The sequence below is a fragment of the Pristis pectinata genome, chromosome 5 (assembly GCF_009764475.1).
Source record: "Pristis pectinata isolate sPriPec2 chromosome 5, sPriPec2.1.pri, whole genome shotgun sequence".
Lineage (NCBI taxonomy): Eukaryota > Metazoa > Chordata > Chondrichthyes > Rhinopristiformes > Pristidae > Pristis > Pristis pectinata.
The window spans coordinates 8,372,185-8,399,654 of NC_067409.1; the positions used below are offsets into that span (position 1 = coordinate 8,372,185).

General features: G+C 39.4%; 1 protein-coding gene across 8 annotated transcripts in view; it reads left to right on the forward strand.

Annotated features, from left to right (window-relative positions):
• Window positions 1-27,470, forward strand: part of nktr (natural killer cell triggering receptor) — a 174,830-nt gene that overhangs the window by 72,057 nt on the left and 75,303 nt on the right. For 6 of the 8 annotated variants that reach the window (XM_052015714.1, XM_052015716.1, XM_052015718.1 and 3 more), the window contains 4 exons: window positions 11,721-11,795; window positions 15,471-15,578; window positions 17,947-17,991; window positions 18,726-18,813. In XM_052015714.1, the coding sequence (XP_051871674.1) occupies window positions 11,721-11,795; window positions 15,471-15,578; window positions 17,947-17,991; window positions 18,726-18,813 (316 nt within the window). Of the gene's footprint in view, window positions 1-11,720; window positions 11,796-15,470; window positions 15,579-17,946; window positions 17,992-18,327; window positions 18,356-18,475; window positions 18,556-18,725; window positions 18,814-27,470 lie in introns of those variants that run through there. The other 2 variants (XM_052015723.1, XM_052015722.1) reach the window with 2 other exon arrangements.

Here is a 27,470-nt window from a genome sequence, read left to right on the forward strand (position 1 = left end):
CCATGCCTATCCTCAACACAGCAAAGCCCAGCATGCGAGTTCGAATGGTAGCACTGAACATTCACAGCCATATTAAGCCATTCGAATGGATGATCCATTTCAGCTTCCTCAGAAGATCCCTAGTTTTCAGCCAGTTTCATTCACGACATCAGGCAATGTCTGAAATCACTGGATATAGCAAAAGGTATAGGACTGGGTGATATCTCCGCTGTAACACTGAACATCTGTTCCAGAACCAGCTGCATCTGTAGTCAAGCTGCGCCAGTACAGGTACAACCTGGCATCTGCCTGATTTGTGGAAAATTGCCTGGGGATGTCCTACTTCCAAGAGCAGGACAAATCCAATCCAGATAATTGTGGTCTAACAAATGGTTGCAGACCTGAAATGTTGACAGTTTCCCTTTCAATAGATGTTGCCTGACTTAGTTTTTCCAGTATTTTTGTTTTCGTTTCCTACTAATTACCACCTGTCAGTAATCATCAAAAAACGCAATGGATTGTTTTGTCAAGTGGCTCTTACGAATAATCTGTTTATTAGTGCCCAGTCTGTGGTTTTCCCAGGACCACTCGACTCCAGGTCTCATCTCAGCCTTGGTCCAAACATGAGCTGATTTTAGGAGATGAGTTGAGAGTGACTGCCCTTAACGTCAAGGCAGTGTTTAACTGAGTGTGGCATAAAGGTATCCTGATAAAACTGAACTCAATGGGTGTCAAAGGCAAAAAACACTCCAGTATTTGGAGTCATATCTCACACAAAGGAAGATAGCTGTGGTTGTTGGAAGTGAATTATCTCAGTCCCAGAACATCACTTCACAAGTTCGAAAGAGCATTGTCCTAGGTCCAGTCATCTTCAGCTGCTTTGTCAATGAGCTTCCTTCCATCATAAGGTCAGAAGTGGAGATGTCAACAAATGTAGTCCACACTTGCACGCAGCACAACCAAACATTCAGCTATGGTCTGATAAGTGGTGAGTAACATCTGAACACACAATGCCAGATAACAACCATCTTCAAAAAGAGAGAGGTCAATCATCTACCCTTGGCAATAGTAATGCTATTGAATGTTGAGTCCCCACCCTCAATGCCCTGGTGTGCAGCAACTGAACATAAATATTGTGGCTACAGGAGCAGGTCGGAGGCCGAGTATCCTGAGGCAAAGCCTTTCCACTGAGTACAAGGTAGAAGTTAGGGGCGTGATGGAATACCCTCTGCTTGCCTGGATGAGTGCAGCTCCAACAACCCTTGAAGCTTGACACTTTCCAGCACCCTCAGCATTCACTTCCTCTATTACTGGCTAAGTTGTTGTACCACTTACAAAAATGCATTGATTGCATTACTAATCCACGGTATTAGTACAGCACCAGCTAAGCCTGTCACCTTCACTACTCCCCAGAAAAAAAGGCTGAAAATTAGCTTTCTGCAGCAGCAGCAGCAGCAGCATTGTACATTGCAAATATAAGTTAACAAACTTAAATTAACATAAATTATACATTACATGCATCTGTGCAAAAATAAGCAACAAAATCAACATAAACGTGCTATTTCTCTCTCTCTACTTGCTCTGTAGTCTGAGATGCTGTTAGGGATTTTCAGGTCAGTTCAAAAACCTGATGGCAGTGGGGAAGTAGCTGTTCTACTGTTTCATCCCTAGAAGTCTCTACCTGAGGGTACCTTCAGCAGAAGGACTGCAGTGTTTCAAGAAGGTGGCTCACTTGCTAATCACTAAATGCTTGCCATTCCAGTGACGCCCACTTGCTGGAAAATGAATAAATAATTAAAAATGCTTGATCCATGATGATCACTGCACAAGTAATTGGTGCTTTGAAATTTATTCACTTACTGATTCTTTGCTGCATATGTGAAGTATTTTCATTAAAATTTCTTTTCAAATATGATAGAAATTAAATGGAGAATACTATCATTTCAGCTAATCAAAAGTCAGACCATTGTGGCAAAACTTTCTTCAATATATCAGGTCCCAAACTAAACACGCCACATGGCTTCAAAATGTATTTCTCTGCCAGTTTTGTCGTTCCTCCACCCCGCTAAGGTTCCTTAGAAATAGACTTTTTCATACATGGGGTACATAAATAATCCATGTATTTGCACATTACTGCCTTTCCTGCTTGGAAATATTGTATATCTGTACTATAAGGACCTTACAGAAGGGCCAATATTTCTCCTGTCCTCTATTTACCTGTGTAGGACTTCCCAACCCAAATCTCCCTTTGTTCACCAACATTCCTCTAGCATTTTGTGTGTGTTGCTCCAGACTCCAGCATCTGCAGAATCTCGTATCTTCCTTTGAACTTTACCATTTGACTTCTTTAAGCGCATCACCTCGTACTTGTTGGGATTAAATTCCACCTGCCATCTAATTTGCCTCACAAATCCAGAGGCCCTGGTTTGATCCTGCCCTCGGGTGCTGTCTGTGCAGAGTTTGCCTGTTCCCCTGTGACAAAGTGGATTTCCCCCGGGCACTCTGGTTTCCTCCCATATTCCACGGAAATGCTGATAGGTTCATTCACTCCTGTACATTGGTGGGTAGTTGGTGGGCAAGTTAGGAGAAAATAAGTCAGAAGCACGGGAATAAGGAGAAAAGTAATGAGACTGATGGGATTTTTCTACTGGATGCTGACATGGACCGAATAGACTTCCTATGTCAAAATAAAGTTAGTATTTTGTTCTATATTGGCTTCAACGGAGCCACAGGGGGTTTTTGATTTGGTTTACCTACCATCTGACATGTGTGACAGGTTCGACAAAACATCACCACATCCTTTCTCAAACCAGGCCAATAGGTACTCCAGAATCTGCAGTCCTTTGTTTCTCTAGGGTTTGTTCCCTGTTCTAGTTCTGAACCAGTATCTTATCCATGGGACTGATCAGGTTCATTGATCCAATTCCCATGGATAAGATGTTGACCATTTCCATTCCTGGACCCTGTACTGTAGACCTGCCACATTGTAAACAGTTTCCTCTCCTAGGCTTTGGTCATGATCATCCATCTCCTGAAAGACACGTTTTCATTATATCTCGCCTTACAACTGCCATCACTGACCACCACTGCTTTCAAACTCTCTGGGATATTGATTTTACACAAATCAATGTCCATCTTTTCTGTAACTCCATCTTCCAGTTCCTCCAATTGACTTTTCATTCCTGTCAGTCCTGAAGCAGTTCAAATCAAAGCCCGTGCTTTAAAAAAATATCAACTACATGCCAGCTTAATGTTGGTAGTAAGGAAACTTACAGAACTCTTAATGTTACCCAAAATAAATTACACTTGTGTTTCATTCTGGTGGAGAGTGGCGCTGTGTTTCATCAGTAAATAAATTTGTAAGTCAAGAGCTCATGTTCTAAAGTATAGCAAACATTTTAAATGGTAAATGGATGAATAGTTGCATGGTTTATTGGGTACTTCAAAGCCAGTATAGATTTATTAAACACCAAATTGTGTTTGACGAATTTGATTCAGTTCTTTGAAACAGCAAGATTGATGAGGACAATACAGTTAATGTGTATAAAATACATGATGAAGTATCACATACTGAACTTGTTAATAAAATTAACACCAATAAAATTTAAAGAAGCGATGGTAGCATGATTGTGAAATTGGCTAAGAAGTAAAGAAAAAAATCTATTGACGGAAAGTTGTTTTTCAAACTGTATTAATGCATACAGTAGGGTTCTCCAAGGATCTGTACTGGGGATATTGTCCCCATTGATATGTATTAAAGACTTGGTGTTGCGTGCTTCAAAGTTTACACAAGATTCAAAACTTGGAAATATAGTAACAGAGGGTTTCTTGGATGTATCCAATCCCTTCAACACACTGCTGCATCCTGGGCTACTAGTCTGGAAATGTCCCTCGTCCTGGAGAGGTTAAGTCATGTAAGTCTAATAGCAAAAACGGACAGGGCCAGGAACACAGCAGAAATGATGCTCTGAAATTTATTTATTTTAATACTAAGAGTATAACAGGTAAGGAAGATGAGCTCAGAGCCTAGATTATTACATGGAGCTACAATATTGCAGCCATTGGAGAAACTTGGTTGAGAGAAGGGCAACTGGCAGCTCAATGTTCCATGACTCAGATGTTTTCAATGTGACAGAGGGAGGCACAAAAGAGATGAGGGAGTTGCATTCCTGATTAGGGAGAATGTCGTGACTGCACCAAGGGAGGACATCTTTGAGGGATCATCCAGCGAGGCCATGTGGGTAGAACTCAGGAATAAGAATGGTGCAGCCACCATAGGCCTTCCAATAACCAGCAGGAGCGAAAGGAACAGATAAGCAGGCAGATCATAGAAAGTTGTAAAAACAGGGTTATTGTAGTGCGTGATTTTACTTCTCCAGTATTGGTTTATTATTGTCACTTGTACCAAGGTACAGTGAAAAACTTGTCTTGCATACCAATCGTACAGGTCAATTCATTACACAGTGCAGTTACATTGGGTTAGTACAGAATGCATTGAGGTAGTACAGGTAAAAACAATAACAGTACAGAGTAAAGTGTCACAGCTACAGAGAAAGTGCAGTGCAATAAGGTGCAAGGTCACAACAGTTCCACTAAGCTCCCTGTCTCCTTCCTGTACTCCGACATTGCTGTTTGAGATACGGCCTATAACGGTGGTATCATCTGCAAACTTGTAGATGGAGTTAGAGCAGAATCTGTGACTCCTTTAGTGCCAGGGCTTAGATGGTGCAGAATTTGTTGGGTGCATCCAGGAGGGCTGTTTGAAACAATATGTATAGTCCAGTTAGGGATGGGCCTGTACTAGACCTTGTATTAGGGAATGAACTTGACCAGGTAATTAGAGTTGGGGAGGGGGGAGCTAATTGCTACAGTATTAGGCAGGAGCTGGAGAAAGTAAATTGGGAGTGCTGCTTGAGAGTATATTCACATCTGACATAAGGCCATCTGGTTAGAGTTCAGGACCAGCATGTTCCTGTGAGGAAGAAAGAAGATCATCACAGACTTGATGAGCTGAAGAGCTTGTTCTGTACTTTTCTACATTGTAGTTGTTCTGTACTGTTTCTATGTTCCACTCTTTTTAATAAATACATTGAAAGCTCTCTCTTAAATGATGTCAGCTGGTTCATATCCCCTGTAGGTTTTGTCTGGTAAACATTTGGGCTATTTTCTTACTTTAAACGTGCGCTTTGTATTGAGAAAGATGAAATTTGTAACCACGATAGCTGAGATGTTTTATTTTGGTTTGAAAATTAAATTTTCACTCACAGTGGAATGTTTTACGGAGATTGAGAAAGATCCAACACAACCTCAACGCTTTAATTTACACGGATATATTTTATGGTCAGGAAACGTCTAATGCTTGTTGAAGTATATTTATGGGAATTCATACTCATGGCTCCTTTGCAGTGCTTTTATTAGAACAAGAGCTATTCAAAGTGTGAAAGCTCGGAAACATTTCCAAAAAAGGTGAAGTTTGATTTTAATGACCAATAAAACTCTAAAACTTCAAGCGATTGTTGAGTAGATGAGCTACAAAAGTATATCTTAAAATTCATGAATAATTTAAGGATTGCACTTCATAGCCAATTATTTTTATTTTGAATTATTATGCTAAAAGAGTGTCTTCTCTCTCCACCACCCCACTCCCCATCCCACAGTTCTTTAATGGAGGATGCTAGTTACCTAGGAAACCGGGATAAGTTAGAAGATCACAGTAGATTGTTATGGGTGGGGTGGGTAGTTGCAGTGCAGAAGGTGGAAACCAACTAGATACTAATAATATCCCTGCAGACAACAGTTCAAATCAAGTGTTGTTTTGTATACCAGCCTGATTGTTAAATTCTAGTGGGAAAAACAAGGCACTGAAGATTGTGCTTTGTTGAAGCAGGGTATGGTTATTGGAAGTTGCAGGAGGGAATAGGAGGGTCAGATATATAGCTATACCACAGAGTGTGGAAGCGTAGAAAGTTTTCCAACACATTGGAGCATTTTCCTCTTGGCTTGTAACCTGAGGAGATGGAGTATTTATTTCTGTATTATTGCCATTTTCTTTTGTCACATATCTTCCTTCAGGCAAGAAAGAGGCCAGAAATCTGCCCGCAGGCCTCCTCTCTATTAACAGCTTGTGTAGGGAGGTAGCTTGAATAACTGTCTCTCTTACTCTGACTTGCTGCTGAGTAGGATAGGTGAGATAATACTCTCATTTGTGAGAGGTGCTGATTCCTGCTATGTGTCATTTGCCCTCTGATATCTCACCTAGTGTGTGTGAACCTGAACCAGAATGTCACCCAGTGTTTAGTGTTTAAACAGAAAAGCTCCAAGACCATAGGTTATTGCAACCTCTGCAGGCTTGCTTCAGATTTTCTGTGCCCTCAAAGTATTGCAGTTGCAATCATAACCATGGCTCATTCATACTGTTTGATTTGTTACCCGTTGTGATAGAGAGACTGGGAATAGTTCCAATTAGAGGGATGCAATTTGATTTTTGTGCATAACTGGTCCATGTACATTGTTTCATTATACATTCTGCTTATGGGATTGGGAAAGAAGAATACAGGGTGTGCAAATTGCATGAGCTTCTGATTTCTTTGTCTTATTGGTTCTGGATTAGGTTTTAATCATCAATAGGGCTTGAATTTTTCACTTTTGGTTTAATCTATTGCAGTTAAAGGGGGCAATTAATGTAAAGGAAAATTATGCATTAGTTTTTTAGAACATTAATTGTACCCAGTGACATCAACATACACTTAGCACATTCTGTTCTAACAATAAAAAATTGAAATGTCATGGTTTTCATTTATAAATCTTGGATCCATCAGGCCCTGCTGTAATGTGAGTATCAAGTGCATCAGAAGACTTCCAACTGGGTCTGAAACTCCAACTTTGAAGTAACTGTTTTAACCAAGAGTTCCGTGAGGTCCTAGCTTGATTGTTTAAACGTAATGGGCCACAGGTTAGACCATAGAACATTACAGCACAGTACTGACCCTTAGGCCCACGATGTTGTACCGACCTCTTAACCTACTCTAAGATCAATCTAACCATTCCCTCCCATACACCCCTCCATTTTTCTATCATCTGTGTGCCTATCTAAGAGTCTCTTAAATGTCCCTAATGTATCAGCCTCTACCAGTACCCCTGGCAGCGTGTTCCATACACCCACCACTGTGTGTAAAAAAAACACAAACTTGCCTCTGATATCCACCCTGTACTTCCCTCCAATCACCTTTAAAATTATGGCCCCTCACGTTTGCCATTGTGGCCCTGGGAAAAAGTCTCTGGCTGTCCACTTGATCTATGCCTCTTATCATCTTGTACACCTCTGTCAGGTTCGTCAATGGCAAAGGAAATTGGAGATGCAGAAGAAGCCAGAATTGAATGCAGTACTCTTACATTTATTGGACTGGAAGAGGTTACAGAGATGGAAGTAAATCTGTAAGGTTTAATCATAATGAGAATTTTAAATTGTGTTGAGGGTATTAAGACAAAGCATCTTCCATTGGACTATTTAAACTTGAAATGTCCTTAGTTACTTCTTTACAAAATCTTTCCTGTAAACTATTTTATTTGTAGCCCGATTTCCACCTTGCTTTCATTCTTCCAGCCTTTTTTCACCCCCATCACACCAGTGACCAGCTAGTCTCCAAGCAGATGGGATTGGTCAGGAGTCTGAACAATTTGAAAGTCGTGTTGCATTCTTAAAGTAAAATGAATGAAAATATAAAATCTGTATAACTTGGGGTTCTATGATTAAAATTAAATGAAAATGATATTCCAGGTAAGCTAATGCAGATTATTTTATTGTGTTTATTGGTTAAAACCAAACAAAAATCACGCTCTAGCTATAAAGTAACAAAATACCGAACAGAAAAGGAGTAAACCATAGCTAGACACCATAAGGTGATTCAGTGTGCCATTGTGTGATTGAATGGGTTCCCCTGTTTGACTTCATGCTTCCAATCCTCAAGTTAAAAGTCAAAGTCGAGTTTATTGTCATCTGCACAAGTACATGTGTGCACAGATGCAATGAAAAACTTATCTGCAGCAGTATCACAGGCACAGAGCATCATACAAGCATCATTCACAAGAAAATCATAAATTAAACACAATTTTTTTTACAAGAAAGAACACAATTAGAACAAAAAAAAGTCCATTTTAGTGCAAAGTGGTCATAGTGTTGCTAAACTCAGGTGATTAGGATTGTGCTGGTTGAAGGGAAGTAGCTATTCTTGAACCTGGTGGTGTGGGACTTGAGGCTTCCTGCCTGATCCTTGATCTATAATCCAGAATAAAGACAGAACTGAGGCTCTTTCTTTGGGTACAGTTTATTTACAAGGCCAAGATACAATAAAATGATGTTAAAGATTAATACAAATAGATTACAGGGAGAGTATGTGACTTAAGGAAATGACATCGACTCGAATGGCCTCCAATGTCAATAAGTAAATATGAAACTTCATCGTTTAGTTTATAATAGACCCAAGAAAAGATGAAGAAAGTACTTTGTGGTAGATTGTGGGCTAGTATTGATTTAGAGTCGTAGAGTTAAGTAGCAAGGCAACAAACCCTTTCAACTTGTCCATGCCGACTAAGGTGCCTACCTGAGCTAGTACTATTAGCCTGTCTTTAGCCCGTATCCCTCTAAACCTTCCTTATAGCTGTCCAGATGTCTTTTAAGCATTGTAATTGTTCCTGCATCTACCACCTCCCTTAGCTTAATCATATCCTTCCTATAGTATGGTGACCAGAACTGCGCACAATACTCAACATGCAGTCTCACCAATGTCTTGTACAGATGTAACATGACTTCTCAACTCGTGTACTCAGTGCCCCAATCAAAGAAGGTGAGCATGCCATATGCCTTCTTCACCATCCTGTCTATCTTTGTCGCTGATTTCAGGGAGCTATATATTTGTATCCCTAGTTCTCTTTGTTCTACAACACTCCCTAGGGCCCTGCCATACACTGTGTATGTCCTGCTCTAATTTAACTTTCCAAAATGCATCACTTCGCACTTGTCTGAGTGAAATTCCATTTGACATTCCTTTGCCCACTTAACTGTTGTAAGCTTAGACAAACTATCTGCAGACTTGCTGATCATACCACCTTCATTCTCATCCAAGTTGTTAATGTACAGTATATAACAGACAGCAGGGGACCCAGCCATAATGCTTGTGGACCACCACAGTTCACAGGCTTCTAATCTGAAAAACAACCCTCCACTACCACCTCTGACTCCTTCCACCAAGCCAATTTTGTATCCAAGTGGTTAGCTCACTCTGGATCTATGTAATCTAACCTTCCGAACCAGCCTGCTATGCAGGACCTTGTCAGAAACCTTGCTAAAGTACATGTAGACAATGTCTGCCACCCTGGCCTTGTCAATCTTCTTGGTCACCTCTTCAATAAAGCTCACTCAAATTCATGAGACACAATTTTCCATGTACAAAGCTATTCTGATTACCCCTAATCAGTCCTTGCCTTTCCTACTACAGCGAGATCCTTTCTTTCAGAATCCCCTCCAGTAACTTTCCCACCACTGATATTGGACTCGCCAGCCTGTAGTTTCTGGTTTGTCCTTGCAGCTCTTCTTAAATAAAGGCACAGCACTGGTCACCCTCCAGTCTTCTGGTACCTTGCCCATGGTTAAGGAAGATGCATAAATCTCTGCCTGGGCCCCAGCAATTTCTTCCCTGGCTTCCCACAATGTCCTAGGATGCACTATGGATTTATTTGAATGCAAGTGAAATATTTCTTTAAGAAATAATATTTTAGGGTATTATATATTGGTAAATTCAGATGAGACAACTCAAGTGTAGTACGTTTGGGAAGAATTTGTAATTTTGGACTTGGTTCCTAAAGCTTTCTAACATCTTATATTTTCCTCACCTTTTTCTGGCTAATTGGCTGAGACTAATTGTCATTAAGCTATAAATCTCAATAGCAACATGGTGGGAACTGAACTGGTAACACCCACTAAACTGGCTGTTACCTTTGGCTATGACTGATCACGCTTCCAAAAAGTAATTAATTCATTGTGCATTGTATTAGGATGATCTGATGACCTCAGTGGTTGAAATTATTATGTAAATTTTTTTATCACGGAATGGAAAAGCACAGAAACGGGCCCTTTCGGCCCTCCTCGTCCATGCTGACTGTGATTCCTATCTACGCTAAACCCATTTGCCTGCATCAGGCCTACATCCCTCTACATCTTTCCTATCAAGTATCTGTCCAAACACCTTTGAAGCATTGTAATTGTATCCTCCACCACCACCTCCTGGCATTTCATTCCAGATATTCACCACTCTGTGTGTGAAAATCTTATTAATTTTCTCTCCTCTCATCTTAAGCCCGTACCCTCTAGTTCTAGACTCCCCTGCCCTGGGAAACAACTCTATTTATGCCCTTTATAATTTTGTAAACCTCTAAGTTCACCCCTCAGCCTCCCACGTTCCAGTGAGAGTAAACCCATTCTATCCAATCTCTCCATATAACTACAGCCCTCCATTCCAAGCAACATCCTTATTCTTTGATCAATTAAAAAAAATTTCCCCCTTTTTGTTTAAAATGTATTTTCACTGAAAAATAATGATTCTGGAATAACAATGACAAAGTAGATTAAATCACTGAGGTTGACTGGTCAGTAATGGTTGTGAAGTTGGAAGAATTATAACCATCCCGTGAATCGCATTGATATTGAAGACGGTCCCTTTTATTCTGCTGTGTAGTTTACAATTGTATTCCCTACTTGTTCTCCGGAATTATGGCTGCAGTTTATCCAAGATGCTCTGAGCAGTTGATGCACAGTCATTTGAATTCAAAAGAATCAAATTGTGGTGATCTTTGTGAGTTTACTTGAACTTAATTACCAAGAAATAGATGGAGAAAAATGTTTACTGCTAATGATATACAGCACCTTACTAATACAGTTTTTTATGTAATACAAATGTGCTGTCATGTGAAAACATGCACCTATGGCAAGATCGGGATTTATAGGTTGCCAGTTACCGCAGACTTTAATCTCCTATAATGAATTTCTCTCATAGTGCTGACTAATCACAATGGATATGCAATTAAATATTTTAATGAGCAAAATGGTAAAGGATCAGTTTATCTTGCCTTGGAAATTGGCTGACTGGACATGTTACAGTCTCAAGTCTCTTACGATTTAGCTATTCTGATATTCTGCGGGAGGCTGCTGATTTAACTGCAGTACAAAGGCACCACAGGACTATTTTTAGAGCTTGGTTCAGTGAGAGTTTTGTGCATCAACCAGGAGTCCTTGTGCTGCAGCTTCCTGCTTCTCTGTGCACCAGTTCAGTCCATTGTCTGTTAGTCCCTTTATGCTGAACTGAGCAAGACCCAGTTCTGAATACCTCATTACTGAATATTAAGTCGGTGCAGACATCTTGTACTGTTACTGTATTAATCCATCCAAATTTCTATTTTAAATGCAAGTTTTTGTTTTTAAATTATATATGTATGCTGTTGCATTAATTGAGAAGATAAAGGAGATGGCAGATTTTGATTGGGTTAAAACTGTGAAAGTAGTGTCCTTTGGAAGAAATGTTGTTATGCTAATTTGACAAAACAAGATATCTGCTGGGGTAGTTCTCATTGATTGATATGTTACCTATGCTCCTGCTAACCATAGATCAGCTCGGGCTGCATACATTGATGTATTTTGCCCCCAAAGCCCGTGAGATGACCATTGTTTTTTTTTGCCTCTCTCGTTTCAGTGGGCCGCATTGTCTTTGAATTATTTTCAGATGTCTGCCCCAAGACCTGTAAGAATTTCCACTTTCTCTGCACAGGTATGTTATGAAGTTTCATTTAGATAACAATTAGTGATGAATAGCTGTCAGCCCTGAAAGTGGGTTGTTCAGAAAACTATAAAACATACTAACTTAGAAATAACAACAGAAAATGCTGTCTGCAAACAGTTTTAATAAAATCTTTTAAATTTGTTTACCTTTAAATGTATTGTCAACTAATGTATGTTTTCAGCATTTTCTCTTTAAATGATGATTCTGCTCTACTTTTGAAGAGAGAGTGAAGCCAGGGAAAGTGAAGTTATACTGTTGTTTGTTCGTGTTGATTTCAGCCAGGAGCTAAATGCTGTAGCTTATGAGCTTCGTTCGCCAGCATCATTGATAATCACTGTGGCTCAATGGGAGGCACGCTTTTCTTAACAGGAGTTGGTATCTCTGCTACCATTTTACTTTTTCCTCCACACAGTAATTGCTGCCCTAGTATAGATTAGCACTTAGGAAATGACATCTTTGAGGGTAGCTCAAGAGACCTAATGGTTCATTTGCATCCTCTCTGAAGCTGTTGGCTTTCTGTTGTAAGAGGTGTTTGATTGCCATTTCAGTCTTTTTAATATTAAGTAGTAGACATTGAAGTGATACTTTTTAGCAACATTTACTTGCAGTTGCATTGTATCAGAAGTCCCCGATACCTAGATCATTTGGTATTTTTCAGATAATGTTCAACCCACTCTCCTGAATTGATTTTACAATTCTGATGTTCATTGTTCCATTTAAGTTGCAAGTTTAATTTGTATGCAACACTTTTTCTGTTGGGTACTGTACTGGAAGCATCCCTGCTACTGTAGATTCAGAAGTTATGTTAATTTGTTGGGTTGTTCCTTTACTGCCATTCTCAAGTTATGGACAGCAGGTTATCACCGTAGCCAAGTCGCATGTGACTACAATGCTTGGGACCAGCTCTGGAAATGCATTGGGGGAAACGGGAAGAAATGAATAGAATGAATAAGGAAACACCACGATATTCATTTCTGTGTAAAGTTTGTTTTCAAAATCATTATCAACCCCTTTAACAACAATAAAAATGAACATAATGGGCTACACTATGATAGAACTTGTTTTGTTATTAGGAAAACAAATTATAATGATCATTGGTACTAGACACAACCCATGGGTTATGTTGACCTGATCCGTAAAATAGGACACATGCTTACATTGAACCAGTCAGAAAGTTCCTGATTAAGACATAAAGCAGATGACACATGGAACCATTCAAGAAAAAAAAGATCTAGGCAATTTAATGGGACAAAAGACTGACAAGTCCCCTAGATCTGATGGCTTGCGTCCAAGGGTCTTTAAAGAAGTAGCTACTGTGATAGTGGATGCAATGGTTGAGATCTTCCAAAATTCCGTAGATTATGTAAAGGTCTTAGGGATTGGAAAACTGCCACTGTTCAAGAAAGCAGGAATCAATTGGCCATTTAACCTGATATCTATCAATGGGAAAATGCTAGACATTATTACTGTAAGTAAGTAGTGCATGCAGCATATTTAGAAAATAAAAATATAGTCAAGTGGCTTTATGAAAGGAAAATCTTTCTTTTTCTTTCATATAGAGTACATTTAGATTTCCTGAAGGATGTTGATAGCTTCTTTGCCTTGGCGAGTCATAGAATCGTATAGCACAGAAACAGGCCTTCCCATCCAACTCATCCATGCCAATCAATGTGCCTACCTGAGCTAGTCCCGTTTACCTGCATTTGGCCCATATTCTTCTAAACCTTTCCTATCCATGTACCCGTCTGACTTAATCATGTCCTTCCTTTAACATGGTGACCAGAACTGCACACAATGCTTTAAGTGCAGACTTGCCAAAGTCCTGTACATGATGTACTCAGTGCCCCGAACAGTGAAGGCAAGCATACCGTACTTCACCTTCACCACCTCACATTGCCTCCTTTGTATTCCCAATTCTTCCATTTTCTTTGAGATTATAATCTTGATATGTTTTACTCCCACATTTTATTAACCTACAGGAATTGCACACTAAACTCCTTTTCTCCATCCATGGATTATTTGTTCTTAGACCTCTTGTCAGTTCAGAAATGTGAAGTGCTTCCACCCGTTCGTGTCACATGACAAAACTTGTGGAAAGAGAAACCGAGTGAACATTTCAGATCTAAGACCCTTCATAAAACCTGAAATGGACCTGAACGTCTTGGACGTGAAACTTTATTTCTCTTTCCACAGATGCTGCTTGACCTGCTGAGTATTTTCTGTTTTTTTTCTGCATTTTCTATTTTTTATTTTGGACTTCCAGCAACCTCAGTTTTTGGATTTTCATTGGCATATAAAAGTTGTGCAAAGTTTTCTCTGTGCAGTGCAGTTTCAGCTCTTTGCTTTGACCCACACAATACCTCATTTTAACACACATTCTATGTGAGTAGCTTTTTTAGAGTTTAGAAAAACGAGAGGATGATCTTATTGAAACACATAAGATCCTCATGGGGCCTGACAGGGTAGATGTCATGCTGTTTCTACTGATGGGAGAATCTCGAACAAGGGGACATACCTACAAGATTAGGGGATGGTCATTTTAAACGTAGGAGCTTCTGGCAGAGGATGATGAATCTCTACAGTTCTCTACCCCGGAGGATTGTGGAGGCTAGGTCATTGGAAGTATTTCAAGAGGAAGTAGATATATTTTGAAAGATGAGAGAATTGAAGACTATGAGGAACTGGCACAGAAGAGATGAGGACTAGGGCAGATCACCTATGAGTTGTGGTCAGGTTTGAGGAGCTAGTGATATACTCCTATTTTCTTGTGCTGTGTTCTTATTCATAGCATCTCATTACACTTTACAGATCGTTTGTGAGGACTGAGTCCTGAGTCATGGGAGGGAATGGAGACCAAGGTGAGGGGCAGAAAGAAAGGAATATCATCCAAGCTGTCGATCATGATTGTCGAGTGGGAGAAAGGTGCAGGGCACAAGTGGCCAGAGTTTAAGGAGAGTATGGTTGGAAGAGCTTACATTGTTAGGAAGGATTTACAAACAAGGCTTTTGAAGAAATCATTTGGCTATTTTAGCTTAGCAAAAGTGTGGTAGTGGGCGTTAGCAGTGGTATGTTTTGATTTTGATTAATTCTCTTTATTTGTTTTATTATAATTAATTGATAAATGCTTGCATTGAAGAGCAACTGTTTTCTTCTTCTCCTTTCCCAGCCACTGTAAGTCACTGGTTTTCAAACTGGGATCCCCGCACTCTGGCATGTCTGTTGGATGAGGCTGTGAGGTCGTCAGAATTCTGTCTATCTGGACCCAAGAGCTCCAATTTTGATTTAATAGTATATAAGTTCTGCAATTGTAAACAGTACTGTAAAGTAATTTTTAAAAATAATTCCTGCAGTCATATCGCACATTCTTCCATTGTGTAGTCAACAGTATCTTCTGGAAGCTGAGACAAGGGATCCCCTGAGTATGTCAGTACTTGCAGGTAAGTGCCCCAGTAGTTTGAGAGAACTCTGGGAATATGATCGTACTTGCAAGAGGGTCTCAGCAGAGAAACTATATTTGCAGGGAGTCCTGGGGTGTTTACATTTTCAGGGATTCCACCAACCCCAAAAAAAAGTTTGAAAACTAGTGTGATCAGGTGTCCTTCGCTATAGCCTGTTTGTATGTATTCTATTTCGAGTGTACTATGATTATTTTATCTCTTGCAGGTGAAAAAGGATTAGGAAAAAAAACTCGAAAGCAGCTTTGCTATAAGGGCTCCACTTTCCATCGTATTGTAAAAGAGTTTATGATCCAAGGTGGTGACTTCAGTGAAGGTGGGAAAGACATAATTTTTAAGTGATGTCTTTCTAGCTGATGTGGTGTCAAAACAATTCACTGATGTGGACTATTGTGATTAATAAGGGTGATAGTTATTACAATTGCAATAATATAACTAATTTATTTGAGCTATACATGATTGAACTGCTTAATATCTAAAAGTGGAAGATGCTGTTCCTGCAACCTTGTTTTTAATTGTCACCTGACCTTGAGCGAAATTTCCTAAATTTGCCTAAGTAGTGACTAAGCTACTCTGTTCACGCACAGAAAATTCCTAATGGAAGTAAAATATTTCAGGGGTTAGGAAGAAGTATGTACATTTTTGTAAACGTGTACCACTTTGTCTGCATATACCCACTTTGCAGTAAGCACAATGGAATAGCAATTAGCATTAGAGATCACAGTATTTTATTTCCTTTTGCTTCACCTTCAACACAGTCCTATTCAGCATACCAGCTATACCCTGGCTAAGATGAACATGAATCTGGGCATTATACCTGGATCCATCCTGTTCTGGTACCTTGATCCATTGTAACTTGGGTCGTGTAAATCCTAAGGAGATCCCTCAGTAAAATTCAATTTTATAAACAACATTGTTCTGTCTGGCAAGTCATGAGTACTATCAAAGTAGCTAAAGATAACAAAATTAATAGGCTTGCATTGTACCCTGATTTGTTCTTCAATAACTTCTTCCCTGTGAGGTTTAACTGAGGGCTCATTGAATCATATGGCAATCTTATCATGACTGTGCCAACTCTTAGATCCAATATATCGAAGAAGGATGTATCCAATTGATCTTGTTTTCCTCGACCTCTGCAACAGTCCTGATTTTTTTTTCTTCTTTTCAAGCATTTATCCAATTCCCTTTTGAAAATTGTTATTAAAGATGTTGGAAGTAGATTCAAGCAATGGAACACAGAACATCACAGCTGGCATTCTTTCTAAAAAAAAAAGCTGCTGCAGGGTTTTGACCTAAAACATCGGCAATTTCTTTCTCCCCACAGATGCTGCTCGACCCACTGAGTTCCTCCAGCAGATTGTTCGTAGCTCCATATTTCAGCATGTACAGTCTCCTGTGTCTTTAAAAACTGTCCTTTCATTAACCTTCTGCTTCTTTTGCCATTTAACTTAAATCTGTGTTTTCTGCTCACTGGACCTTTTGCCAGTTTTTCCTTATACGCTCCCCTTAACCCCTCATAATTTTGAATGTTGATATTCAATCTCCTATGTACTGTGTACTAAGGAGGACAATCCCAGCTTCTCTGGTCTCTCCACGTTGTTGAAGTCCCTTGGTCATGGTACCATTCTTTTAATTCTTCATACACCGTTCCCAAAGCTTGACTTCCTTTCTATCGTGTGGCACCAATATACATAGCTGAAGCCTAATCTGATCTGGTTTAGGATAGCACGCTTGGTTTTTTTTTGCTTCCTTATCCCTCAATAGAGCTAGGGAATCCTTGTACTTTGTAAAAGCCTTTTGGCTTTATCCTTCCATCTTTTTTTACGTATATGAGCCTGATCTTTTTGTTTTGCAAATCATTTTATTTCATAGTATATTATAGTTTCATTTTGTTCTTGAGTACAAGGATTTAAATCTTGTCATAGTGAATGGTGACATTGTTGAATGAGGTATATTTTTCTACTACCCTAGAATATTGACAGTGGCATGGAAGTTTGAAGACGAGAGTCTTTTTGTTTTAATTTCTTCATAGGTTTCATTTGAATGCTCAAGAAATGAAGTGGAAGATGTATTTTTCTACTGTGATGGGAATTATATGTTCTTTTAGAAAGGGGACTGGGATCTAACATTTCTTCAGCAAACCATGCTTATAGTTCTGTTCATTTGATGTTCTCTTAAATTTCCTTCAGTCCTGCTGGAGTGGGGGGAGGGGTAAAGCACTCCGAGTCTTTATCAGAATCAGATTTATTATCACTGTCTTAGACGTGAAACTTGCGGCAGCAGTACTGTGCAAAGACATAAATTACAAAATAAATAAATTGTGCAATAAAGAAGGAATAATGAGATAGTGTTCAAGGACCGTTCAGAGACCTGACGGCGGAGGGAAAGAAGCTGTTCCTAAATCGTCGAGTGCAAGTCTTCAGGCTCCTGTACCTCTTCCCTGATGGTAGTAACGAGAAGAGGACACATGCCGGATGCCCTCTTGTATTTAACAAAAGAGTGAATATAGAACAGTGAAACTGAAGATCTTTCACTATATGTTGGTCAAGGGGTGAACATTAAAGCAGATACAGAAAGACAGTGGCATTATTAAATCTACTTCTTCCTGGATATGTATGTTTTCGTAATAGTATGGAAACATTTGATGTAGCGCCTAGTGTTACTTATGCACCTGTGATTCTTAGGTAATGGACGAGGAGGAGAATCTATTTATGGCGGATACTTTGAAGGTAGAGACATCTTTTTTAATTTCATTACAAAGCCCAAATTAATCTCTCAATTTACTAAATAATGAGTCCCTCTAACAATACGTGAATAGCATTGCTTTTAATTCCCTCACCTGTTGCATGTAGCTAGTGCTTGAAATGTTGCATGCACAAATAGATGCATGAATTTGGGCTAATTGTTTCTTAGTGTGTTCACTGTTATCTACAAAAAAAAAAGTGAATTAAAAGGTAAATTTTTATGCAGTAAGCTCGCAACTTGCAGCATGGAGGTTAGGCAATTTATTCATGAGAAAACCTATCATCCTGCCTAAAACTTTCAACATATTCTTTTATTTATAGAGAATGTGATCTTTTGCAAAATGAAAAGGTAAGAAAAAAAAGCTAAGTAACACAATTAAAACACACTTCCTTGCACCCTCCCCAGCAAGTACCATTATTGGCAGTGAGTTGGTGGAATATATGGTCCAATTTTCTTTATTGCTTGCAGACTTTAAAAGAGACACAGACACACCCACCCAGACACACACAAAGACACCCAGAGCATTTAGTGCTTTAGCTTCAGTACTGGTAAAGTAAAACAATTTGAACTTTGTGTTCCTCCTTGACACGTTACTTTAGTGTAAAGCTGTGGTGAGGCCTAAAGCAAGGCTGTTACTCTGTTGTTGGTGCAGTTGGCAAATAGACTACAGTTCCTCTGTGGTGTCTCAAATCTGACCAACTACTCCTTTCTTGAACAGATGAGAATTTTGTGCTCAAACATGACAGGGAGTTCCTGTTGTCAATGGCAAACAGAGGAAGAGATACCAATGGCTCCCAGTTCTTCATGTGAGTATGACTCTTGGTTACCTTACCTGTTTCATATAGTGAAGTGCCATTCATCAGAAAGATGATTATCCACAGACATCAATGCCTGCAGATGTTGAGCGGTTTGCATTTTTATTGCATCTGAACCTTTTATTTGGACAGAATAAAGCTTTCCAGTTTTGCATTCCATTCACTTCCCATTAAGATCCTTTCTCCTCTTATTAAGCTGCAGATTTTTGCAGTTCTCCAAAACATAAAGATGCCAAACACTATTTTACGCTTTCCTTCCACAGCCCAGATCTTTAGGAATTATCCAGTTACCCACATTCCCCTGACCAGCAGTAACTATTTTCGAATAGTGAAAGGGGAACTCTTGATGAGAGGATTCCCTATTTGACTACAGCTATCTGTGTATTTTTTTGTCCTCAAGACATGTGGAAGAGCACGAGTAGGTTTGTGACAGTGAATCCAGCAAATTCTATGAACAAAAAGAAATCATTTATGTTGGTATTTAACAGGGTGCTGCAAAGAATTTTAGGCGTTTATCTGTTTGAGAAGCAAGCCCAATAGCACAGGCAATAAGTCCTGTTGCTGCAAAAGTAACTGTAGATTAATCATTGGCAATTCTCAACAATTTAAAAATTACATAATTCTTTTTCATTACTTTCTTCTCTCTTAACATTTCATTTATGTAATGTGCTTATGCAGTAACATGCCCCAGCAATTACAAGTTTCCTAATGAGCTGTGATAATATGATCATTCCATGACAGAACATTCAGTGACGGTTCTCCAAAAATTCCTTAGAAAGATGTACTACTTTCTCTCCCAATTGATCACAAGCATAATGGATAAGTACATGGATTGGAACAGTTCAGAGGGTTGGTGGGCCAAACATGGGAAAATGGGACTAGGTTGGTGGGGACCATGGTCGGCATGGATGAGTTGGGCCGAAGGTCCTGTTTCCATGCTGTACTGCTCTATGACTCTATGACAATTGGGAGGGGAGCCTTTTTGCTTTTCTAATCATCCTTTAATCTGCTACAGTTTCAGTCCCAATCCTGTACCCCAATGCATGAATTTCAGCTAATTGTTTCTCAGCATATTCACAATTTTTTTTGTTAGTCCTACCTGACCGAGATTAACAATGTCCAATTATTAAGCACCTTTAATGTTGTAAAACATCCCAAGATTCTTCACAAGGTGCCTATCATTGAAAGTTTGACACTAGATAATAACAAAGGAGCTTAATGGAGCCTCTTAAAGAAAGAAAAAAGGCTGGAGGGAATTCTTGAAATTAAAGGTTTGGTGGCAATACTGCTACTGCTGAAACAATGGAAAAGGGGGACGCACAAGAGGCCAGAAGAACATGTTCTTAGACAGTTGTACAACCGGAAGAGATTGCAAAGGGAGGGCAATGAAAGCACTTGAACAAGGAGATGAGCATTTTAAGTGATGCAGTCACTGACTAGAACCAAAGGGATGTGTGTACAGCTGTTGATGCAAAATAGTATGAGATTGTTTCCAGTGGCAAGACATTGCCTGGAATGATATTGGGCTGGGTTTTATGTAGAGGCCTAAGTTTCATGCTTAAGGTTTGTATATCCGGCTGACCAGATCCAGGCCAGAAGTAGCATGTTAATCTCAGAAGTTCACATCCTGCTTTTGTAAGCCATCCTTGTTTTTCTTGCAATTCTTGTTCATTTATCTAAAAATAACATGTCCTGATAGGAATTAGCTGTTACTGTTGCTTATGACTTTAGGAGTGAAGCGAAGAGTATTTTTAGTTCAGAGAATTGTAAATTCTAAGTCATGGGTACTCAAGTCATTGAATATATTCAAAACCGTGTCCCAAAAGTTGATCCGATAGGAAATCAGGGATGTAAGGATGTGACAGGGAACTGGAGTTGAGGTTAAACTATTAAATTATTATTGAATAACAAATTAGTGTTGAGGGGCCAAATGCACAACTTCGGCTTCTGTTGTGTCCTTACAGAGATATTACCACGTAACAATATTTTCTTTGAATGAGAAGCACTGTCTAAATGTTGTGATCGCATCCTATCCATTCATGCAGTTCTACAAATCTGGGTTTTTTTTAGATTGAGTAAAAGGAGAAGAGTTAATCATGGGTAATTTCAGTTTAACTTCAGGCTCCCAGTGCTGTAGGTCGTGCATAGTTATACACTGGCATGGGGAATCACTGTTGCTCAACCTATCCTGCATATTTGTGTGATGATTCGATGGATTCTTCAGTCATGGTAGGCTCTGCCTGTAATGTGTAGATAATAATTGTAAAGTACTCATGCAAGAACGTATGTGCAGCCCTGATTTAATAGAACTAAACTGGGCATTTTTTTTTTGAGTTATCCAATGTTCTGTAGTTTTTTACCAACCTCTTAGATTTGTATTTTTCACCTTTGCAATGGGCCCACTACCTTATCAGTCGAGTTCCTTTTTCACTGTTTGGAATTCTTATATGCATCTTGAGATTGACTTAATTTTCCCATGGAAGTTAAGTCAATTTTCTTGCTCAATTTCAAAGTTCAGTTTTACCATGTGTGTCAGCCAAATCTAGTTATAATTAAATCTGTCAACTAATTATTCAGAACTTGCAGTGCACATTCTAAAGGTCCTGTCAATCATTTTAACAGCTCCATTTATATTGTTGTCCTACGTACTGTCTCCTTCAAAGCTTGCAACAATGCAATTAAATTTGCAGAATTACTTAGTAAATGATGCTGCAATGCAATGATGCTTCAACTGGAATCACAACTGCATTATTAAATTACAGTCCGTCAAACTCTTGAAGTTGTGAATCACTCGCAAAATGAACAAAACAGGCCACACAGCATTTACACACATTTGCAAGATGTTTCCAGTTTAAAAAGATTCATAATGTACAGTATAGAAATAGATATCCTCTTCCTGCACCTCAGAGTTTAACATAGCCTACCATTGCCTTTTACTTCCCTCTTTCTGCTAAACTCATCAACACCATTTACCACAGTTACATCTATAATTCACCTCACTTACTCCTTGTGGTGGGAAATTCCAAATCATAGCCACTCTTTGTGTATTAAAACCTCTTATGAATCCCCCAACCCTCATTAAAACCCCTTAACTTATCAGCATGTCTCATAATCTTAAAGATCTCTCTTATTACTTCCGCTAATCCTCCTCTGTAGAGAAAAGCACCCCAGCCTGTTCATTGTTTGCAATGGATAAATTGACTTCCCCTCATGTGTGGTGTTATCCTTATAAACAGGCTGAAATGTAAAGATTTTAATGTTATTTTGATTCTGTTGCCTTTTGCCTTGTGCCTCGAGTCTGTCAGCTATGGTGCTGAACCTGACTTGTCCATGAGAATTTCATTTTCTCAGTAGCTCTTTCCAGTTGGAGTGTTTAACACAGCCTCATCGAACTATTTCACTTTAAATATACCAATCAGCATGGCTTTCAAATTGGCATAACCCCTGGTTTGATCTATGGACCACATCATGTTAATTGATTTCATCATTTAGGGAGTTCAGGTTTGGCAGTCCTGTAGATTGTTCTGCTGGGGTACTTGCCTGAAGATGGTTTTAGGCTAAGGTGTGATGCTTCCCTTAAATAATTAACTTATCACTGTTTGGTTTGTATTCATCCTTGAAGAATGATTTTGAGCATTATAGCACCACTGTTCCTCAGTAAACCAGGCCCCCCTGTACAGATAAATATATGAAATTGGCAGGAAGAGACCAGCCAATCCATCAAGTTTACTCTGTGATCATGACTCCACAGCCATCTAATCTGCATGGAGAGGCAAAAGAAGGAATAAACATCAGGGTTATTAAGGGTGTAAATAAAGTTCTCAGGTGATCAGGCAAGAACCGAATGTTATCCATCAATGAAAATCAAGGGATAAACTCATTAGTGGCCAGAACATTATCTTGCACAAAGAAAGATGGTTATGTTGTTGGAATCACCTCAGCCTTGGATGTTACTGCAGGATTTGCTCAGGGAAGAGAACTCGGTCCACCATCTTCAACTGCCACATAATGCAGAATCAGGGATGTTTGCCAATGTTCAATTCCATTTGCAACTCAAAAAAATGAAACAGTTAATGCCTGCTTGCAGCATGGCCTAGGCAACACATTGGCGTGGGCTGGCATGTGGCAAATAAGATTCACCCATAGAAGTGCCAGGGTGACGACCTCCAACAAGAAAAAGTCTAGCCTTCTGTGCTTAATAGTCAATACAAATATACAAATCAGGAGCAGGAGAAGGCAACTCAGTACCTGCTCCACCATTTAATAAGGTCACGGTTAATCTGATTACAAACTCAGTTTAGCATTCCTACCCACCCATGGTGACCTTTCACCTTTTTGTCTATTAACAATCCTTACCTTCTAAATAATCAAAGAAAGTGCTTCCAATGCCCTTTGAGGAAGAGGTTTTTATAAAGATTCACAACCCTGTGAGAGGAAAAAAAATTGTCCTCAATGTGTCCTAACTGAACAATCCCTTGCTTTTCAACAGTAACCCCTCGATTTAGATTCTTCCAAATGAAGAAACCCTGTTAAGACCCCTCAGGATCTTGTACATTTCAATTAATGAAATTACCATCACCACGTTTCCCAACATCGGCATTCTTTGAGTCCCCAAAATGTAAATGGACATGCCATGTAAGTTCTGCAGCCATAAGAGCAAATCAGAGACTGGGCATCTTGCAGTGGATGACTGGCCTCCTGACTCCCAAAGCCTTGGCACTAGCTACAAGATACAAGGTTGAAGCTTGGTGTGTGATGTAGTGCAGCCACAACACTTTGTAAACCAGGCATCGTGCACACATAAGTAGATGAGATTTGCAGGAAAAGACCAGCTGATCCATAAAGTTTACTTTACGATCGTGACTGGACAAGTTCCAGTTCACCCCAAGTTCCTAAGTTCTAACTAAGTTCCACACCAAGTCATCCTGACTTGAAGATGTATTGGCTTTATATCATCATCATTGGATCTAAATACTGACATCCTTACACTGCAGCACGATGTGAATTCTTCAAGAAGGTTGAGTCACCAAATCCTTCAAGGCAGCAAGACTGAGCAATAAATGGCAGTCTTGCCTGTGACACCCCTATTCCATTTGTGAATAAATAAACCGTTTCTATGTGATGTGATTTCTGTGCTAGTCATGAACAAGACCAATCTCCTCTTAAAAGCAGATATACTATCGGCATTCAAGGCTCAATGAAGAAACGCCTGATATCCAATCTTTCTACTCTTGTATTGTTTGAATATGTCACCCGGTCTTCCCTAGTCAGTTGAATGAAATATTCTATCAATAGAGAGACTATTTAATCCTTTAATTACTATGTATACTGCTAGGGTTACATCCTTATATACTTATTATTAAGTAAATAGATGTTGGTTTATGAACCCTATCTGAGCAGTTCTAGATGTCCTCATGCACCATATGAGGACCAGAACAGGGTAGTGGTCTGACTAGTGAACCATATAGTGTCAAAATGGCATCTGTTGATTTTTTTTACTAAATGGTTCTATTTATTCTGTTTTCCTGTTTTAGTTAATTTTAGCATTTAAAGTCATGGAGTCATACAGCACATAAACAGCCTCCCTGGCTCACCATGTCACATTAACCATCAGGTTCCTATCAACATATATACCCCATTTACCAGCACTTGGTCCGTAGCCTTTTATGATCTGGCAATTCAAGTACTTATTTAGATACTTAAATGTGAGGGTCTCGGTCTCCAGCAACTGCACAGGCTTCTGTGGGGTCGATGTGTGCCTGAAATCATTTATAATCATTTTCAGCCCCTACCTTGTTAGAGGAAGGACAGTTACAGACGAACTCAACTATTTACCCACAGGATACATCTAAGGCCACTACATCTATCTGCTGTCCGATCCTACTTCCCTATAGCCTACCTGCGTTCACCTGCAACACGCTTTTCGTGCAGGGCCTTGTGAGTTTTGTTGTTCAGGTATATCATTTCAGTCCTTGTAGGAACACTGTCCTTTGGTCCCCACACTTCTAATGTATATCTTTACTGAATTGGGGCTCAACCACTGAAAACTAAAATGGTCTGTTGGGCAGACTAGGAAGAGGAGTTGGTGTGGAAATAGAATTTACTATGCCAAAACTGCTGCCAATCAGAATCAAGTTTGTTATGTGTCGTGAAATGTGTTGTGGCAGCAGTACAGTGTAAGACATAAAAATTAGTATAAGTTACAAAAATAAATAAATAGTGCAAAAGAGGAATAACGAGGTAGTGTTCATGGACTGTACAGACCTCTGAAGCTGTTCCTGAAACAGAGTGTGGGTCTTCAGGCTCCTGTACCTCCTCCCCAATGGTAGTAACGCAAAGAGGGCATGTCCCAGATGGTGACGGTCCTTAATGATGGATGCCAATTGGTCTATGCCAGTGTTTGTGTTCTTTAAGCTTCCTCCCTCCCTCCCTCCCTATAAACAGAATCTTTTGTATCTTTCTCTTGTGTGTACTTCTATATAGGTTCCCCTGAAATACACACGTCACCTGAATAAGTTGCTTTGATGTGCCCCCTTTGACACGGATATCTTCAGCAATATGCAGTTTACCAGTGAAAGTGATATTCATGAAAATGGGAAATCATTTTTTTTTCCTCCAGTGAGATAAGGAATTAGGTGCATGTCTGCCATCTCCATTATCCAGTGTTTGGCTATATCCATTCTCTGTTGGGTTTGGGCAATATCGCTTTTACCATCTTTCTTGTTGAAATGAGATGAATGGCACCCCACTATACTTTATTTCACATCTGTCCTACTAAGGTAGGTTATTTTGTCATATGCATCTGAACTCATTTACATTTTCCTTATTTTACTTGTTATTAGAAATGATGTAAGCCCAGGTATTAATTAATTGATCAGTTTTCATTAAGGTGAACAAATTTCATTTTTCAGATTTAAAAAAAAACAGAAGCTAATCTCTAAGGGCTCTAAAATTTCCATATCCTGTTGCCTATAGTTCTCGGGGGATTGCTTTGAGTTAATAATGGTAGAACTGTACTACTTTATAGTGCCAAAGGCATCAGTTTTGCAAGGAAAAGAAAGCTAAGAAAAAAATTTATCAAATTATTAATATGCATTATTTAAATCTAATTGTTAAATATATCTCATATTGTTTGGGGGTGGGGGGGGAGAATGAACTACAGTTCCTTTAGGTGTTCCAAAGAGTATGTAGGTATTTCAAGTAATTGGGTCACAAGCGAGTGCATTCAGTTGTCCAAGTTGCATAACTTGTTTAGTACAAATTTTGTCCCTGAATGAATTAGTATGGATTTCTTTTCTGGAAGTTGCGCATAATGAGCTGAACACGATTCACAAAATTGATCAAGGTTGACCTATAGTTTACTAACTTAAAAGTTTGAAATGTTAAAATTGATTTGCCCCATGAATTCACTTGCCACAGACCAAAGTATTGTTTACTAGATTTAACCTATAACATTTATTAACATGTCCAAAGATTTACAATTAGTGGGGAAGTTAGTTTATTGAAAAGATATTGATGAGAATAGAAGAATTAGAGTCATAGAGTTATACAGCAGGATTCTCCTTTGCCAAGGATATCGCTTGTCCCCTTTTTGCCCTCCTGAATTCCTCATTATGTGTCCTGCTATATCCCTTGTTCTCCATGAGGAACTCTCTTGACCCTAGCTGCCTATACCTGCATGTCTCCTTTGTTTTCCTGACCAGAGCCTCAGTATCCCTGATCAGCCAGGGTTCCCTAATTCTTGCCATTCACTCTAACAGGAACATGCTGGCCCTGAACTCTCCCTATCTCACTTTTAAAAGCCTCCCACCTGTCAGATGTCCTGTACCTACTAACAGCCTCTCCTAATCAACCTTTGCAAATTCCTGTCTAACACCATCAAAATTTAGGACTTCAACTTGTGGACTAGTCCCATCTTTCTCCATTACTATTTTAAAACTAATAGAATTATGGTCACTGATCGCAAAGTGCTCCCCCACTGACATTTCAACCACTTGCCGTGCCTCATTTCCCAAGAGAAGGTTAAGTGTTGCCCCCTCTCTACTACGGCCATCTACGTATTGCTTGAGAAAACTTTCCTGGACACCCTTTAAGCCCTGTCTAATCTTTTAGCACCGGCATTCCCAGTCAATATTAGGGAAGTTGAAATCGCCTGCTTTTACAACCATATTATTCCTATGGCTATCTGCAATCTCCCTACATAGTTGCTCCTCTAATTCCCGCTAACTATTTGGAGGCCTACTGTATAATCCCATCAAAGTGAACACCCCCTTCTGATTCCTAAATTCTACCCATATAGCCTCACTCAACTTGCTCCCAGTAATATCCTCTCTAAGTGCTGCTGTAATGTTCTCCCTAATCAAAAACGCAATTTCCCCTCTTCTGTTACCTCCACCCTATCACCCTATCTGTACCTCGGGACTTTGGCTGCCAGTCCTACCCATCGCTCAACCACGTTTCTCTAATAGCTATAATAAGACAATCCCATGTGCCTATCCATGCCCTGAGCTCATCTCCCTTGCCTGTCAGACTTCTTGCTTTAAAATAAATGCAGTTTAGTCTATCAGACCTTCCTTGCTACTTGTCCAGCCCCTGCCTGTCCTGCCTACTGGACTTGCTTGCTCTAACTTCTATATTTGCCTCAACTT